At 39.5% G+C, this 17,255-nt stretch overlaps 1 protein-coding gene across 1 annotated transcript; it reads left to right on the top strand.

The window, feature by feature from the left end:
* The first annotated feature begins 5,757 nt into the window (after positions 1–5,757).
* On the top strand, positions 5,758–15,902 carry LOC114207740 (histone-lysine N-methyltransferase SETMAR). Its single transcript, XM_028101760.2, has 2 exons — positions 5,758–5,951; positions 15,028–15,902. Exons 1-2 carry the CDS (start codon positions 5,799–5,801, stop codon positions 15,814–15,816), a joined length of 942 nt encoding a protein of 313 aa, XP_027957561.2. The 5' UTR covers positions 5,758–5,798; the 3' UTR covers positions 15,817–15,902.
* Positions 15,903–17,255: the final 1,353 nt, after the last annotated feature.

The raw sequence follows: 17,255 nt of genomic DNA, 5'->3' as shown, positions 1-17,255 counted from the left end.
AATCTCTCAAGTTACATAGAGCCCTTCACTAGAGAAATTACTATACAATGGACCCTTGAACAATGTAGGGGTTAGGGGCGGTGACCCCTCACACAACTGAAAATCCACATGTAACTCTGGACGCCCCCAAAACTTAACTACTGTTGACTGGAAGCCTTACTGATAACATAAACATTCGATTAACACGTATTTTATGTTATATGTATTTTATCCTGTATTCTTAGAATAAGATGGAGAAAAGAAAATGTTATTGAGAAAATGTTAAGGAAGAGATAATACATTTACAGTATTATACTTTAAAATATCCATGTATAAGCCAACCCTTGCAGTTCAGACCCATGTTGTACAAGGGTCAACTTTACTTTCAAATAAGATGAAATAATTGTATATATTTTTTAATTTCATGATCCTTTATTTCCTCCACAGCAGCTGGAAGAAAGGCAGTCTCTGAAGATGGCAGCTAAGACTTGCACCACAAAGAATGAGAAACTTGGTTTTCAGAGAGGCAGTTTCAGACCTGGGCCCAAATCCCACTCTACCACTCATACATGTAGGATACACAAAAAAAATTATTTCATTTATCTGAACTTCAGTTCCCAGATTTTGTCCAAGAGAGCAAATATTGCCTATTTCATGGAGTTGTTGTGAAGATTAAATAAGAAATGTATAATGTTTAGCACAGTGTCTAGAAATGTGATGTCCAATACAGTAGCCATTAACTATATGTGGCTATTTAAATCAAATTTAAATTAATTAAAATTAAATAAAATTTAAAATTCAGTTCTTCAGTCACACAAACCATATTCCAAGGAATCAGTAGTCACATGTGGCTGGCATCTACTGTACTGAATAGCATAGATACAGAACATGTTCCTCATCACAGAAATTTTTGGACATTGCTAGAGAATCTAGTAAGCGCTCAATAAATCTCCATTTAATATGTCTGGCATTTTATCCTTCTCCTCACCAATTCCTCTAAGTTCTCAGGATGCCCAAGATATCTCCATATCAGGAAGGAAATACACATGTGTTTATCACTTTTTTCACCCTCAGGAATACTGGAGTTCTAAAAGAGAACCACAGGGAGAAGGCAGTGCTTACCACAGATAGGAGTTCTCATGATTGGGATTTCAGGCCTCACAATCAGACACTGGGGAAGGTTGTTTTGGAGAAAAAGAGTACCCACAATACTCCTCAATTCATAACTAAAAATCTACCTACTCACAGCAATGACATTGATTTTAATCATTAACATTTACTGAGATAATGAAAAAGAAAACAGCCTTTTCCACTACAGAATTCATTTCACAATTTTTTCCTAGTTGGAATATCTAAAAATAAGTATAAATTATCAACATTTTTTCAAAGATACTTTAATCAAGTTAGTTTGAGCATTTGAGTAGAATTCTTTGCATTAGTCTTTTTGTTTCTTTGGTTTCATTTCCCTTCTCTTTCCAAGTAACCAGAATTGGAGCTGGGAAGCTACCAGAGCAAAAATGCTGTCAAAGGTCTCGAAAGTTGCAGGAATGTAGAATTATAAGAAGCTGAAGTTTAATACAATTCCTAAGAAAAATCCTGGTGTCAGATGATACTTGAGGGTATCTGGTGGAAATTATCTTGTAGACTCTTGCAGATGTGGGCTTAAATTTCTAGGTAGATTTCTCTGCAACAAGATATTTGTGGCACTAAACTTCAAAGGATACACATCTTTGCTTTCAAAACTATGACCCCAGGACCCTGGGATTATGACCTGAGCAGAAGGCAGGCGGTTAACGACTGAGCCACCCAGGCACCCCGATCTAGTACTTTTTAAAAATCATGTTCTGCTTATGGGTGTAACCTTCTAAGTAATAAGTAAAGTTAACCTTCCCAAGTCAAAATGAAAATGTGTGAACCTAACTCCTTGAAAGGCTGTTGCAAACAAGTTGCAAACACAGTAAGTAATAGTATTTGAACACACCTGGTAATAAATTTGATCATATATCTTTGACAAGTGAAATTAATTCCCTGCTGGCAACTTTCAGGTTAAGTAAATACATAATTCTCTTCTTTCACCTCTTTATCTATTATCAAACAATCCCCATTTCACTGCATACCATTATGAGTTATTATTCTATAATCATCAATCCTGGATATTTACAACTAAAGCACTTAGATGAACAATATTCTGTTTGTGATTATATCTTGATGCTTTTTGTTGTCATGTCAATGAGGTAAACTATGGATTTCATTAAACTACAATGCAATGATAAAAATATAGAACATGATGCAAGATTTTATTCTGCTAAACTATATATTTACTAGCAGTCTAAACATAAAAACATAAGCTACTGTCTTTAAAAAAGCACAAATAACACAGGACCATAATTTTGTAAACTACACTCTCAAGTTATTTTAATCAATAGCCATATTTTTTCTTGCTGCAGAATGATCCACATGCCATCCATTTTGACATACAATTTCAACTACTAAAAAGACACATTTTCTGAAAAATTTCCTTTCTATTCTATCTTTTTACAATATTGGTCATATATTATGTACACTATAACTCATTATTATCCCTTCTACCAGATATAAATTTTATAGTTTTTTACTATTTTTTGATGTAAATTTCTATTCATATTATCTTGGGGAGGCATTCTTTAGTGTAAAACACATCAGAAAAGCAAAGTGTTAAAAATAAAAAACATAACTTACCAACTTATAAAATAAACAAAAATTCATAACTATCAACTAACTGCTTACAGAGCAGAATAGTTGATTACCAGCCCATAGTAATAATAATGGTAATGATAATGGTAATAATACCATCATTTTCACTGGTCTAAATTCTTTGACTACAGTAACAGACACCACACTGACTTAACCTAAACCTAAAGGAAGAATTTGTTATAGGAATACAAATACGTTGTGTGAATTAACAAGGAATCAGAACCAGAAACAGCCAGATGTCAGGAACTAAGAAGTCCTCTATCCTCACTTATCTGCCTTGTTTTCCTCTTGGAAGACTAATTTACTCTGCCTCACCATCAATATACTGAATAAAACTACCTCTTGCTCCCAAATTATATATATAGTTTTAGCTGGGTTTTGGTCTCAACTACTCATAAAGAGAATCTTAGTGGCCTAGCTTGAATCAAATATGCATCAGGAAGTCAAAAGCATGAGTCAAGGCTTAGGGGTTGTGTAATATAAACATGATTACCAGCAAGCCCACCTCATGGGATGGACTGGGGGGGGGGGGTTGGCTTGTTCTCAGAAGGGAAAGAGTCAATGTATTGGGCAGAAACCCCTAGAAGTATCAACTGCTATGCTTTGTTCTCTTCAAAATGATTTCATTTACACAATCTTATTTGATATGAGATCCAGGTGCTACTTAATACCTAGTAGTGATAGTTATAACTGGTGCTAAGATTATCAGACTATTCTATTCATGCTGTCATTAACACCAACAAATACATAACTTCTGCTTACTTTAGGCCTTTCATCACTGGCTATAAAGTATACCCCAGATTAAGCTCTGATAACGCTAGTAAGACTCTGATGAAAGAATGGCTTCTCAATACAAAATCATGCGGAACTTCAAGCAATGGCAAAAAAAAAAAAAAAATGACAAAACCATCTCAATTAGTCCATTTTTGTTTAAAAATGGGAAGGCCATATAGTCATACCCCATAATTTAGCCAAAGATAAATTAATCTACATAATAGTAGAGTTTTACTATATTGCATTATTTTTTATTACTGATTAGATTCATTTTTCTTCTGCCAATGAAAAAGACACAAGAAATTTGAATAAGCAATGTAATATTCGGGTCCAAGTCTTATTTAAAGCAGTCACTGTGTGGGCAACTCATTAATGTCCAGGAATACGTTCGTGTTTTTTTTTTCACCATCTAGCTAAAAAAGTTTTCAGGACAAATTTTGAAGATCCAGGTTTCTAGTAGTGAAGAGCAAGTGTCTAGAGAAAATAAGATAAGTTTTTAGAACTGGAAAAGATGAAAGGCTGACTGCTTGGCACTATGAAGATTGGATATATCAGCCTGCAAACATCCTCTCATTATTTTAATCTCACACTATATAAAATACTTTTGGATCCTTTGCTAGCAGGATAAAAACAAATTAAACTGAAGGGCTGACATGAACTGAATATCTTATTCAGGAAGCACCTTCACTGACTTCAGGAAAAAAATAAAATGGATCCTTCAAAATACCATTCCAAAGGGCAGAAAATACTACCAAGAAAGAGTAAAAAAAAATAGTAATAATAAAAACAGCATGATAATCTCAAATACAGAAGAGTGGTTCTTCTCATTAATCCTATAGTTATTTATTCATAATACTCAGGTTCTTATTAATTTCTGGGTGTATATAATTATTTGTTTGCTGGAATGGAACTCTCCTGGGGCATTATGTCTTCTTCCTGGGTACATTCCCCAAATTGGTAAACATAGCACTGTGCCTATTAAACACAGGATTTTAAACAATACAACAAAGGGATGTGCAACCTCAAAAGACTATAGAAGCAATATAAAGGTGATTTGGGAGAATGTTAGACTTGAAAAAAATAACTTCAAGAATCCAAGGAAGAAACCAGAGCCTGAGACTAAGTAAAAAGAAATGAAAATGCGAAACATTACAAAAGTAGAATCAACAAGATTTGGCCAGGAAGATCGTAGCTATGGAGGTCTAAGGCGAGGAAGAAATATAGGGAAATGCTTTGGTTTGTTGCTTTAATAACTCGGCGGTCGTGGACAAGTTATTTGCCCAGTTTATTTTAAAGGAGAAAAGGAAGGATTAGTCCACTCAGGTCATTGTTGGGTTCTTGGTGTCTGTGAGACAGAAAGTAGAAACGTCCCATCATCAGTTGGCTATCCACAACCGGAGCTAAGCGGTTATCCGTATCATCTGAGCTGGAAACAGAAGACCTAATACTTTTTAACAGTATCTGAAGCCACGTCGCGAGATGCTATTACTGAGGAAGCCCAGACAAGGCGAGAAAAGGGCCTGGGGCAGAAACCTGAGTGACACCCACCAACATTTCAGAGTCAGGAGGGAGAAGGACAGTCGGCCAGAAGGCAGCGCATCCAGGACCGGTGCCGCAGAAGCTGCAAGGGCACAGGGTTTCAAGTAGATGCGGCAGGACAATCGGGTCAGAGAGCTTTGGAAATATTCCACTGGATCCAGCAATTTCGAGGTTATCAGAATCCTTTGTCGGGGCCGGGTTGGGTTTTTCTTTTCTAGGAAAGGGAAGCTGATAGGAAACAGATGAACTCAATCCAGGAGTGGGCGTCCCCACACAGGCCTTAGGGCGCCCTATACCGCTATTCTGCCGCCGGAGAACAAACCCTATCATACGCCACCCAACTGCTACGCGAGTTCCAGAACTTCAGAAACCCTGGTGTGCATTTCACCCCTCAACTTAGAGCGCACCCTTGCCCTCACTCCAGCAATCTTCCGGGCCCTCAGAAACCTGGAAAAATGACCTCACCTCGCAAACCCTTCCTGAGGCTCACCGGAAAAATTAAAGCACTTCATTTTGTATTTCCAAAACTATGTCCGTACCTTCCAAAGCTTTGTATTATTTGTTGTGCATCTGGCTTAAAAGAGAGGGAGCCAATCCAAAAAGTCAAGGAAAGCTGAGGGTCGAAGGAGGAGACGCCCTCACAGGCCACTTATGAAAGGAGAGAGAAAAACTACGACTCCCAGGAGGCAGCGGGGCCGCGCGACCCACGATTCCCAGCTTCCGCTGCGAAGCTCAAAAGCGTCTAGGCGCCACGGGAATCGAGATGGCGCGAAATGTCCACGAAAGCTGTAGAGAGGTGGCCATGCGGGATGGCAGCGACTGAGGAGGGGCCTAAGGCCCTTACTGAGCTGCTGGATGTCGCGCGCGGCTTGGAGAACGTGCCTGTGAGCGCGTGGCCCCCGGGGGCGGAGCCAGAGCCTTTCCAGGTAGGGGGCGGGGCTCGGCCGCCGAGAGCGCGGCGCGCCGGGGTGGGGGGGGTTGCGGGGGGCGAGCGCCCTTCTCTCTGGGGCGAGCCTTGCCCGGCACGCGCACTGCGCGCGCGCAGCCACCGGAGTGGAGCTGGCGCCCGGCCGGGTAGGGGAGATATGGATGGAGGCGAGGACCCAGGGCGCCGTTCCCCGACCTGGCAGTGATTCTGTGGATGACTCTCCTATCCCAAGTTGTCTCCGTATTCTCGACTTTTTTCTTTCCCTGTCGCAGAGCTGTTTCGCGCAGGGATAGCTCTTAAATGCACAGGTTTTAGTCTCGTTCTATTAACCCTCCGTAATGACCTTAGCAATAGCAAGAGTATTCTTTTCTCCCCACAGACCGGCAGTTCCCTGAAGGACAAACCAGGTGTTTCGTGAGGTCCTTTGGAAAGAGCCCTGAGAACCTGTCTGTCTTTTCCTGACTCTCTCCCCAGTACTCACTGAGAGATTGGGGGCAAGTCATTTACCTCTCTCGTCACAGGTATCTCCTCTGTAAGATAAGGCATGGGCCCTATCAATGGATCTCAGTCTAGTGTTAGGGTTAAAAACTTAGTCCCTACAAGGAGACTTTGCTGAGTCTCCGTCGTGCTATGAGGGCTTGGGCAAATATAAACTAGCCTCAGTTAAGCGTTAGAATCAATCCTCCCGTGTACGATTAAAATAATAGTGCCTCTCTCCCGGATTGCTTTGAGAATTACAAGTAAAACACACTTCCTGGTTTGCTGAAAGAACCCAATAAATGTTCCGCTGCTGTTACCACATCAAAACCCATTCTGCTCTACCTTCCCCACCCCTCTGACCTTGGCCTGCTCATTGCCTATGGAATATGACCAAAAAAACAATGATGTTGGAGTGAAAGGTGCACTTGGACTTGGAGGTAGGAGAGCGAGGTTCAGGGCTGAGCCATCTTGGCTGTTTCTTGGAGTCTGAGCTTCTTCATCTGCAAAATGAAAATAATTAAAAATTTATAACCTTGGTCACATACACCATCAATACTAAGCCCTGTGTGTCTCTCCTTCTTAGGGTTGTTGTGAAGATCAAATAAAACAGATTTGCTAGCAGTTTTCAGAGTAAAGCAGGATATTAATGTCAGGAAAGGTTATTTTTCCTCAAACTACCTTAGGGCAGTTTTACGGTTTTGTGGTTTTTTGGGGTTTTTTTTTTTTTTTTTAGATTTTATTCATTTGTTTGACAGAGAAAGACAGAGAGGAAACACAAGCAGGGAGAGTGGGAGAGGGAGAAGCAGGCTTCCCACTGAGCAGGGAGCCCTATGCGGGGCTCAATCCCAGAGTCCTGGGATCGTGACCTGAGCCGAAGGCAGACACTTAACGACTGAGCCACCTAGGTGCCCAGTTTTATGGTTAATAATACAGTTGACTAGGGGTGCCTGGGTGACTCAGTCTGTTAAGTGTCTGCCTTCGGCTCAAGTCATGATCCCATGGCTCCCTGCTCAGCAGGGATCTGCTTCTCCCTCTACCTCTGCCCCTTACCCCCTGCCCGTGCTCTGTCTTTCGTTCTGCGCTCTCTCTCTCAAATAAATAAAGTCTAAATAATAATAATAATAGGAATTACAGTTGGAGTTATACAGTTGGCTCACACCATATTAAACACTAATTCCTGAAAGCTTATTCAAGACCAACCATTGCTAAATGTCTGGTCAAAAACACTGAAAAATGTTTTCTTTATTCAACAAGTAATTGAGTGTGTTTAATGTGATAGGCGTTAAGCTAGACATAGAAGATAAAATGGTGACAACCTTGCCTTTGAGCTTACAAGACCATATAGAAAGCACTTAGTTGCTATGGGGGGGCTGGAGAAGGGAGAGAGGAAGCCTTATGATTGATCCTTATATCTACAATTGATAGGCATAAATGAAAATCTTGAGACTAGGGGCGCCTGGGTGGCTCAGTTGGTTAAGCGACTGCCTTCGGCTCGGGTCATGATCCTGGAGTCCCGGGATCGAGTCCCACATCGGGCTCCCTGCTCGGCGGGGAGTCTGCTTCTCCCTCTGACCCTCTTCCCTCTCATGCTCTCTGTCTCTCATTCTCTCTCTCTCAAATAAATAAATAAATAAATAAATCTTTAAAAAAAAAAAAAGAAAAAAAGAAAATCTTGAGACTAAGACTCAGTCCCTCAGTATTCTAGCTGCCTGGCTATATGCATAGCTCTGGGTAGAGTTAGAGTTACAGAAAGAAGGTAAGATCCTTTGTCAAGGACCTTATAGTCTTACCAAGAAGATAAAACATGCTTGAAACATATTTATGACAAGCCTAAAAGTGTCTAACTAGTTTGCTTTCCTATATTCATGGAGCACAAAACCTGTCTTATGAAAGGTCAAAACAGCTTGCTTACCCCAAGCCCTGCCTTCACAGGCATGTACACACATAAGAATTAAGGCATGAAAAACTCAAGGTAAAAATAACTTTGTGTCTGATTTGCTTTTGAGTACTGTGTGAAAAGGCAAAAAGAACATTCACATGTTCACACTGGAAACAAGCCTATCATAATGCCATCTGTGTTGAAAGCCAAGTAGAAAATAAACTAATTGATTTTCTTGAACGGAGAGTTGAATCTAGGCTTTTTCCAGGTTTCTGAAACCAGCCTTAAACATATTTTTTAAGATTTCAACTTGGCCTTGACAAGAATTATCTGGCTCACAGGCTCTTAATAGCTTGGAGCAAAAACAAACTCATGGGGTAGAGGCCAAGTACAAAGATTCATGTAGCTGGTGTTTAAAAACAACCAAAAAAGGAATGAAGATTTTCACAGCACTTTAAATTCAGAATCAAGGCCTAGGTTTTAAGCCCAAAATATTATGCGGTGTCATACTTAAGTTTCTGGGGCCTTGATATAGAATGTGACTTAGAAAAGTCAGACTTTTGTAAGAAGTTATCAAGAGCTACAATCAAGCGGTCAAAAAATATTTCCTAAGCCTGCTGCTTTGTGCCCAGTACTATGAAAAGTAACTCGACTCCCATTACCATGTCATACCCCAAACCACATGACCATTTCCTTGATACATGTATTTGTTAGGAAGACAAGACTTAACACATGTAGTACAACCAGAGAGACCTATAGCCTATGCCATTTAGATCCCAAAGTTTATGCTATTAATATGTGCAGGTCTAGTTCAGAAAAGAGAGAAATTGTGTATGAGAATAGCCAAGGAGGTATATTTGCTTTTCAACATGCTGTCTCCTGGTTTCCATTTCGGCTTCTTGAGTGACCATGGTTTTTAAAAAAAGTTTTAAGTTTTCTGTCAAGAAACTTGAAATCTCTGCCCAGTTCTTCAAGGATCCGGTTTCTGTTCCTTCGTTTTACACTGGTCATTTTGCATTTATTCCCAACTCTTGCATGATCAGTGTTTGCATTTTGATACATACCAGGAAAAAGTAGTTTATGTTATTATGATACAAAGAAATGATAAAAATCCCATTCTCCGTGTGTTCTCTGTATTCTGACTGGTTCTTTCTAAATCCCAGCACATACATCTAACAAGCAGTAAGGCAGTATTTGTAGATGAAGGAAAGAAGTCTGTGGTGCATCAATTCTTCGTTTCCCTCACTCAAGATGGATAAGTAATAGAAAATAGAAATATAGTGACATCGTCTCCTAGACAAAATTTTGATTTAACCGTGTTTGAACCTAGAAAGTTTAACTTCAGAATCTGCTGTTTTCACCACCCTCCCAGGTAGCCTACATAATTAATATTGAACACCTATGTGCCAGCCACTAGAGTAAGCTTTTTACATGGATTCTTTTTTTTTTTCCTTCACGGTCACCTGTGAGACAGAAAGGAAATATTTAGAGAGATTAAGTGATGTGCCAGAAATAAATGATGTTTTAAATATAAAATCTAGAAATAATATCTAGAGGCCTTTAAGGAAGCTACTATTTTAAAAATATAAAGTGCCTGGCACAGAGTACAGTGTAATTTAAATTTAATAATACCTGGGGCTGGGGGGCAGATACAGGTATTATTCCTGTTTTATTGGTGCAAACCCAAAACTTAGAAGGTAACTTGCCCTAAGTTACAATGCTAATAAGAGCCTAGTTCTGTGTGTGTCTCCTTTAGGACATTCCATGTTCTACATTAAGAAGTTCTCCATAGGGGTGCCTGGGTGGCTCAGTCGGTTAAGCGTCTGCCTTCAGCTCAGGTCATGATCCCGGGGTCCTGGAATCGAGCCCCGCATCAGGCAACTTGCTCAGCGGGAAGCCTGCCTCTCCCTCTGCCTGCCGCTCCCCGTGCTTGTGCTCTCACTGTCTATCTCTATCAAATAAATAAATAAAATCTTTTTTAAAATAAAATAATAAAAAATAAAAATTAAGAAGAAGTTGTCTATTGGTTGTCCAGTGTTCAGGCTTGTCACAGGCCTATCTGGCCTCCAGCACACTTTATCTTAGCCTCATCTCCCATTTGGAGACCTGAATTCTCATTAGCCTTTGACTCAATTTTCCAGCCATTTCCTGGAACCATTATCAGCCTTCTACTGTGGGCATATCAATCAAGAGCCATTTGTTTGCAAGAAATAGAAATACAATAGAAACTAACTCAAGCAAAAAAGGGAAGGAATTGCCTCATAACAGCAAAGTCCAAGAGTGGTAACTATAAGCATTTCTGGATGCAAGAACTCTAATGGTGTCATCAAATATTTCTTTCCACCACCTCTGCCCTTCGCACCCCTGCTCCCCTTTCATCTGGTTGGCCACACCCTCAGTAGGTTTTATGTGTGCAGTAGAACTGGAGAATGCCAGGTAAACAAGTGGAATGAGATTGTCTCTTCCTGATCATTTCAGCAGAAGTCTCAGAATTCTTTTTCATTGATCTGGCTTAACTAGTTTGCCGATCCATGAACCAAACACTGTTGAAAGGAGCAAGTGATGATCTGATTAGCTGGGTCCAGGTCCCCGCCCAACCTGGATCCCCATCCAAACCAATGAGACTGGACTGGGAAGGGTTCCTCCAGGAGAAGTCAGGGTGCTTTTATCAGAAGAAAAGGAACAGATGCTGGATGGGTAAAAATATGTCCTCTCTGGTCTCATTCCCCAAGCTTTGATCTCTCCTGGGTTTTGAGTAAGCACAAAACCCTCAGGGTAACACCCTTTTTTTGGATCAGTTTGGCCCTGGGCTTTGTTCCAGGAAGTAGAGGACAAACTGTGGAAAGAGTTACAAATTGGGAGCATTTATTTTTTTTGTTTTAAAGATTTTATTTATTTATTTGACAGAGACATAGCGAGAGCAGGAACACAAGCAGGGGGGAGTGGGAGAGGGAGAAGCAGGCTTCCCGCAGAGCAGGGAGCCCGATTTGGGGCTCGATCCCAGCACCCCGGGATCATGACCTGAGCCGAAGGCAGACGCTTAACGACTGAGCCACCCAGGCGCCCAAATTGGGAGCATTTAAGCTCAAGTCAGTTGACTCCCAATTTGTAACATACTTAACATTAGCTTTCAGATTCTCAGAAGTTAACAATTTGCATGGCATATAGATATTTGAATAGAGTATCAGGTCATTGACATCAGATTATTTCTGAAAACAATTTTCCAATATGTAGTTAGATACCTAAAAAGATGAATAATTACATAATCATATGTTAATTTAGACCACAGTTTTCAAAAGATTTTTCTCTAGCCATTTTTCTAAGTCAGGTGAAATATCTTTCTGGAGTGGTATTTTACTGACTGTTTATGGAGGAGAAAATGGAAAATATGGAAATAAAATGATTTGTGATAAATATCAGTATCAGGGTTAAGGATTACATCCATCAAGGGAAAACAAATAATTCTCTTTAAACAGGAAGTTTATACAGAGGTCTCTGTTATCCTTTGGCAGGTGTCTGCAGCTCATTTGGAATTAGATACCCTTTATAATCTGTGTCTCTAAAAGATCTTAGATTGTGCATCAAGTTTAAATTCCAGAATTTTTAAAAACGGTATCACTAGATTTTCCAGTGTCTTTTTTTAAATGTATAAATAAAAATAAGCAAATAACAGTATTTTTCAAAACCTATCCATATCCAAATAAGTTCAACAAAGAATAAAATGCTGTTCTGGCTAGAAGACTACAGTAAGCCAGACTTGATTTCAAAAGGAGTTATCTGTGTCCAAAAAATAAATAAATAAATAACTTTATACTTTAGTGATTTATATAGTACATCAAAAATCTGTGCGCTTTTAAGAAGAAATCAATTTAAAAGAATTCTTCATGAAAAGTTTAACAAAGAGATAGTAAAATCTTCATTTTACAAGTACTTTTTAAAATGTCTCAGTAACCATTTACATTTCAACCTTGACTCTTAAAAGCTGGAAGTAGATTCTGTCTCAGACAGCAGTCATTGAATTTGACTGATAGGGCATCTTTTTCTAAGCCATTCTTTATCCCTTTAGGACATCTCCACTAAGCTAAAGCTCATTTTGAAAGAAATGACACAAACAAGAGAAGCTATTTCCGCTCCTCCACCCCCAAATCACTTCTTAAGCAGAGTGTTGGCCTTCCCCCGCAGGTACTCCCACTCATCATCCTCCTCATCTCTCACAAGAGGATGTCAATCCTTTCCCCAGCTGAACGTTTTTTAAAATATAGGATTTTGAGCCTAACTGCATAGCTCCACCGAGGCCTCCACAGGGAGTGTGACTACACGTTGTTTAATACTTTCCCCAAAGCTTGGCCCAGAGATGCAGTATTAATGGATGATTGACTGAAAGATAATGTGGTTCAGACATTCCTCTAGATACTCTAAAATCTATCCCTGCATTAAAGCCTGTGTACCTGCTCCCTTGCAGTACGGCTCTTACTGACTGTTGTGGCCCCATGCCAATAGCCTTTATTGAGAGTCAGAATGAAAAACAGCCCATGAAACTGTTTTCTGGAAAAGAATGGTTTAGACAGACACATTGGTGAAATTTCTCTCCAGTCTCCATAGCAGAAAAAGTCAGTGCTCGTTCTCAACGGTGAGATTATTCCTTATGGATAGTGCAAGCCCTGCATCTGATCGTATTTCCCTCTTGGAAGTGGCTGTGCTCAGGCAGCACCAAAAGTCCAGTTTACTTCTCCTACACACTGTGTGTGTCTAAACTCGCTCAACTAGCTCTTATTTTTCCCTTTGCTGTACATTTCCTATGTATTGTTCATTTATCTGAACTCTTTGTATGTCTCATTAAATCCTTTTTGGAACAAAGCAGGTGTGATGTTGTGATTTATAAAAAGAAATCTATATTTGGTCTTTGTCCCCATTTCTGGCACAGAGCTCCTAAAACCCTTGTTAGGTTCTAAGTGATAAGAGCAGCAAAAAGGTATCTTTTGTTATTTTAATGAGGCAAGTTTTGGAAACACACCAAAAGATGAGAGCTGCTTGCCAGTGGAGCCAACCATCTGGTTAGTGTTGGAACTTTCAGTACCCTCATCCCCGACCTCCAGCTGGGAGAGGGGCTTAGAGGTTGAAACATCTGCAAATAATAGCCGGTGATTTAATCAATCCTGGCTAAGTGATGAAGCCTCCTTAAAAACCCAAGAAAACAGAATTCAGAGAGCTTCTGGGTTGGTGAACGTGGAGCTGCTGGGAGTGTGGCATGCCCAGAGAGGGCATGGAAACTCTTCTCTCTTTCCCCATACTTTGCTCTATGCCTCCCTTCCACCTGGCTGTTCCTGAGTAGTATCCTTTTCTAGTATGTAAAATTTTTCTCTGAGTTCCGTGAGCAGTTCTCGCAAATTAATTGAACCCAAGGAGGGGATTTTGAGAACCTCTGACTTACAGCCTGTTGGCCACAAGTTAGGTAACAACGTGGACTTGTGACCGGCGTCTAAAGTCCAAGGAGGAGGTCATGGGAACCTCCAATATGTAGCCCATCAGTCAGTAGCACAGATTTCAACCTGAGCTTGCGCCTGGTGTCCGAAGTCGGGGGGTGGGGGGGCAGTCTTAGGACTGACCCATTAAACTGTGGGGTGTGATGCTACTGGATAGCATCAGAACTGAGTTGAGTTGTAGGATACCCACCTGGTGCTCGAAGCATTGCTTGTTAGAGGTGTGGGGAAACCCCACCACGACGACCACTGCATTGAAATTGGGTCCAAGAACACTAATAGCAGGTATAAATAAATGAGTTAGGTTCCATGTAAGCAAGAATTATTCTATACATAAAGAAATATGCTGGGCTCATGAGAGATACTTTAATCTTCAGGGTTTGGAAAATATGCTTAATTATGCTAGTGAGGAAATAACCAGAGATCAGGTTTCGCATAGAGATTTTAGACTTGGGACTTTATTCTTTTTCTGTAACATGAGGAAGTTTTCCGTATTATCTCTTTATCATTTAATAAAAACAGGATTTCTTTACATATATAATACATCTACATTTATTAATATCTATATAACAAATATGATTTTTGGAATTCTGTCTGCAGTTTCTTGGCCAATGCCTATTTTTAACATTATTAAGACTCAAAACTCTAAAGCAGTAGTGTCTTTTTTAAACATCAAAGAATATTTAAGAATTCAGGTAAACTTCAAATTAAGAATTCCTTAAAAATCAGTGGAAGACTCTTCCAAAGGCCATTTTTTGTTAATTTATTTATCATTTATGACTTTCTTCTCCCCAAAAAGCATCTGCAGTGACTCACAATAAAATACATGCATTTATATTGTCAGATAAATGTGAAAAGATCAAGAGCCAAAGATAAAATACTTAACTGCATTCAAAAACTAAATTCAGCACTGATTTTTCTGATAACCAAAGCTAAAAGGAAAACAAAATTAGTTACAAATCTTTCAATTTCTGATAAGAGAAAAACATATTTTTTCCTTTGTTACCGCATACCTAGAATAAAACCACAGAATTTTAATCAAAAATTAATCTTATTTTTTAAATTGAAGAGGTATGTTTTCAAACGATATTTTAGTATATTGTGTTTTGTCAATTTTGTTTTAATCTATTTTTATATATGTTGGAATTAAGAAGCGTCTCATCCAAAAGCTGCTTGAAAAATATATGAAATACATAGCATACCATGCTGACTGAGAGCATTTCTCTTTTTTGCAGTATACTCCTGACCATGTAGCTGGACCTGGAACAGACATTGATCCCACACAAATAACCTTTCCCGGATGCATTTGCTTCAAAACCCCCTGCCTCCCTGGTACTTGCTCTTGTCTCCGTCATGGGGAGAACTATGATGATAATTCACGCCTTAGAAATATAGGATCGGAAGGAAAGTGTGCCAAGCCAGTATTTGAATGCAACGTCCTATGCCAGTGCAGTGACCACTGCAGGAACAGGGTGGTCCAGCAGGGTCTGCAGTTCCAACTCCAGGTGTTCAAGACGGACAAAAAAGGCTGGGGACTTCGTACCTTGGAACTAATACCAAAAGGACGGTTTGTCTGTGAATATGCTGGTGAAGTTTTGGGATATTCTGAAGTACAGAGAAGAATTCAGTTACAAACAATACACGATCCAAATTACATTATAGCCGTCAGAGAACATGTTTACAATGGGCAGGTCATAGAAACATTTGTTGATCCCGCCTATATAGGAAATATTGGAAGATTTCTCAACCATTCTTGCGAGCCAAACCTGTTGATGATTCCTGTCCGAATTGACTCAATGGTACCAAAGTTAGCACTTTTTGCAGCCAAAGACATTTTGCCCGAAGAAGAACTCTCTTACGACTATTCAGGAAGATTTCTTAATCTAATGGACAGTGAAGACAAAGAAAGGCTAGATCCCGGGAAAATAAGAAAACCTTGTTACTGCGGTGCCAAATCATGTGCTGCTTTCCTGCCTTATGACAGTTCACTGTTCTGCCCCTTAGAAAAGCCAAACATCAGTTAGGAGCAAAAAGCATGGATGTATGCATTACGGTTGCACATGGGAACAGAAATATTTTGCAACATTAAATGATTCATATTACTTTGAAACTTGCAGATGTGTGGGTCTAGAAGTTTGATATTGGTTCTGCACATTTCACACTAGTTGGTTCTCATTACATTAAGAAATAGTTAAAATGACAATTTAAGTGCTAGCTGTTTATTTATGAAATTCAAACAGGTTCTGCAATAATAGTTCATTAAATGAGATCTTGTTACAGTGTTTGAAGAGGATAAGTAAATTTCATGGTTTATTTTCAACTCTGTCTTTGCAGAGTGAAGCTTTTTCAAATTGAAATTCATTTAAAAAAACTACCAAAGAGCTATACTGACTCAAGAAAGATGGTCTCATTTGGTATCATTTTTTTTTAAGATTTTATTTATTTATTTTACAGAGAGAGAAAGAGCACAAGCAGGGGGAGCAGCTGAGGGAGAGGGAGAAGCAGGCTCCCCGCTGAGCAGGAAACCCGAGGCAGGGCTGGATCCCAGGAACCCGGGATTGTGACCTGAGCCAAAGGCAGACATCCAACAGACTGAGCCACCCAGGGCCCCTGGTATCATTGTTAAGAGAACACCAACTATGAAAATCTCGCTTATAACAACACAATTTATTTTACTAAAAAGAAAATTAAGAAATCAGTTTTTTGAAATAAATATGTAATAATTTATGACTCAGGTCATCATTTTATTATCCATCTAAACATTGCCAGCTCGGGTGGATGCCCAGGCATGAACAAGGATAATTAAATTTAGTCATATTTGATATTTTGCCAATTTTCAGTCATATAAAAACACAACTTTATACATGCTTTCCATTCTTGTGGTTATGAAGAAATTTTTGTCAAAGTAGGAAGATAGCGTGTTTATAACCTTTAACTCTCTCTGCATGTTGCCTGTGGTTCTCCCACAAGCTGTCCTGGCCTTCACACTTACAAGGAGGGAAGGAAGGAGCTTCCCTGGCAAGGCTCACATGAAATAATGGCTGTAGATAGGCTATAAAGTACCATATAATTTTAGATACCATTTCAGACTTATTTCTGGGTTAAGAGTGTGCTATATGGAAAGAAAAGACAGCATATTATTATAGACATCTTTGGTTACATCATCACTACAACAGTAGGTCTATCTTGGTGGTATAGGTTATGGAACTATTAGAATAAACTCCCAAAGGAGGTCTGTTAATCATTTAAATGAAAGGATACCTGTCTTTGGTCATTTAAGTATAACTAAAATTATAAGAGAAATCTGAAGTCAGAGTTCCCGTTTGCTTTATAACTAGTAGGGATTTCCCTGGGATACTAAAAATCCTCTCTACTCTTGTGTATATTGTTATTTAGCATTAGTTTTTGCCCCATTGCCCAAAGCTACAAGTCATCCTCCTTCTCCTCCGAACGGGTGATCAAC

Source organism: Eumetopias jubatus, unplaced genomic scaffold, assembly GCF_037043125.1.
Source record: "Eumetopias jubatus isolate StellerSeaLion01/CBP00866 unplaced genomic scaffold, mEumJub1_p1.0 scaffold_1, whole genome shotgun sequence".
In the NCBI taxonomy this organism is placed as follows: domain Eukaryota; kingdom Metazoa; phylum Chordata; class Mammalia; order Carnivora; family Otariidae; genus Eumetopias; species Eumetopias jubatus.
Note: the sequence above shows the minus strand (reverse complement) of the source record. Positions and strands in the feature narration are given on the sequence as shown.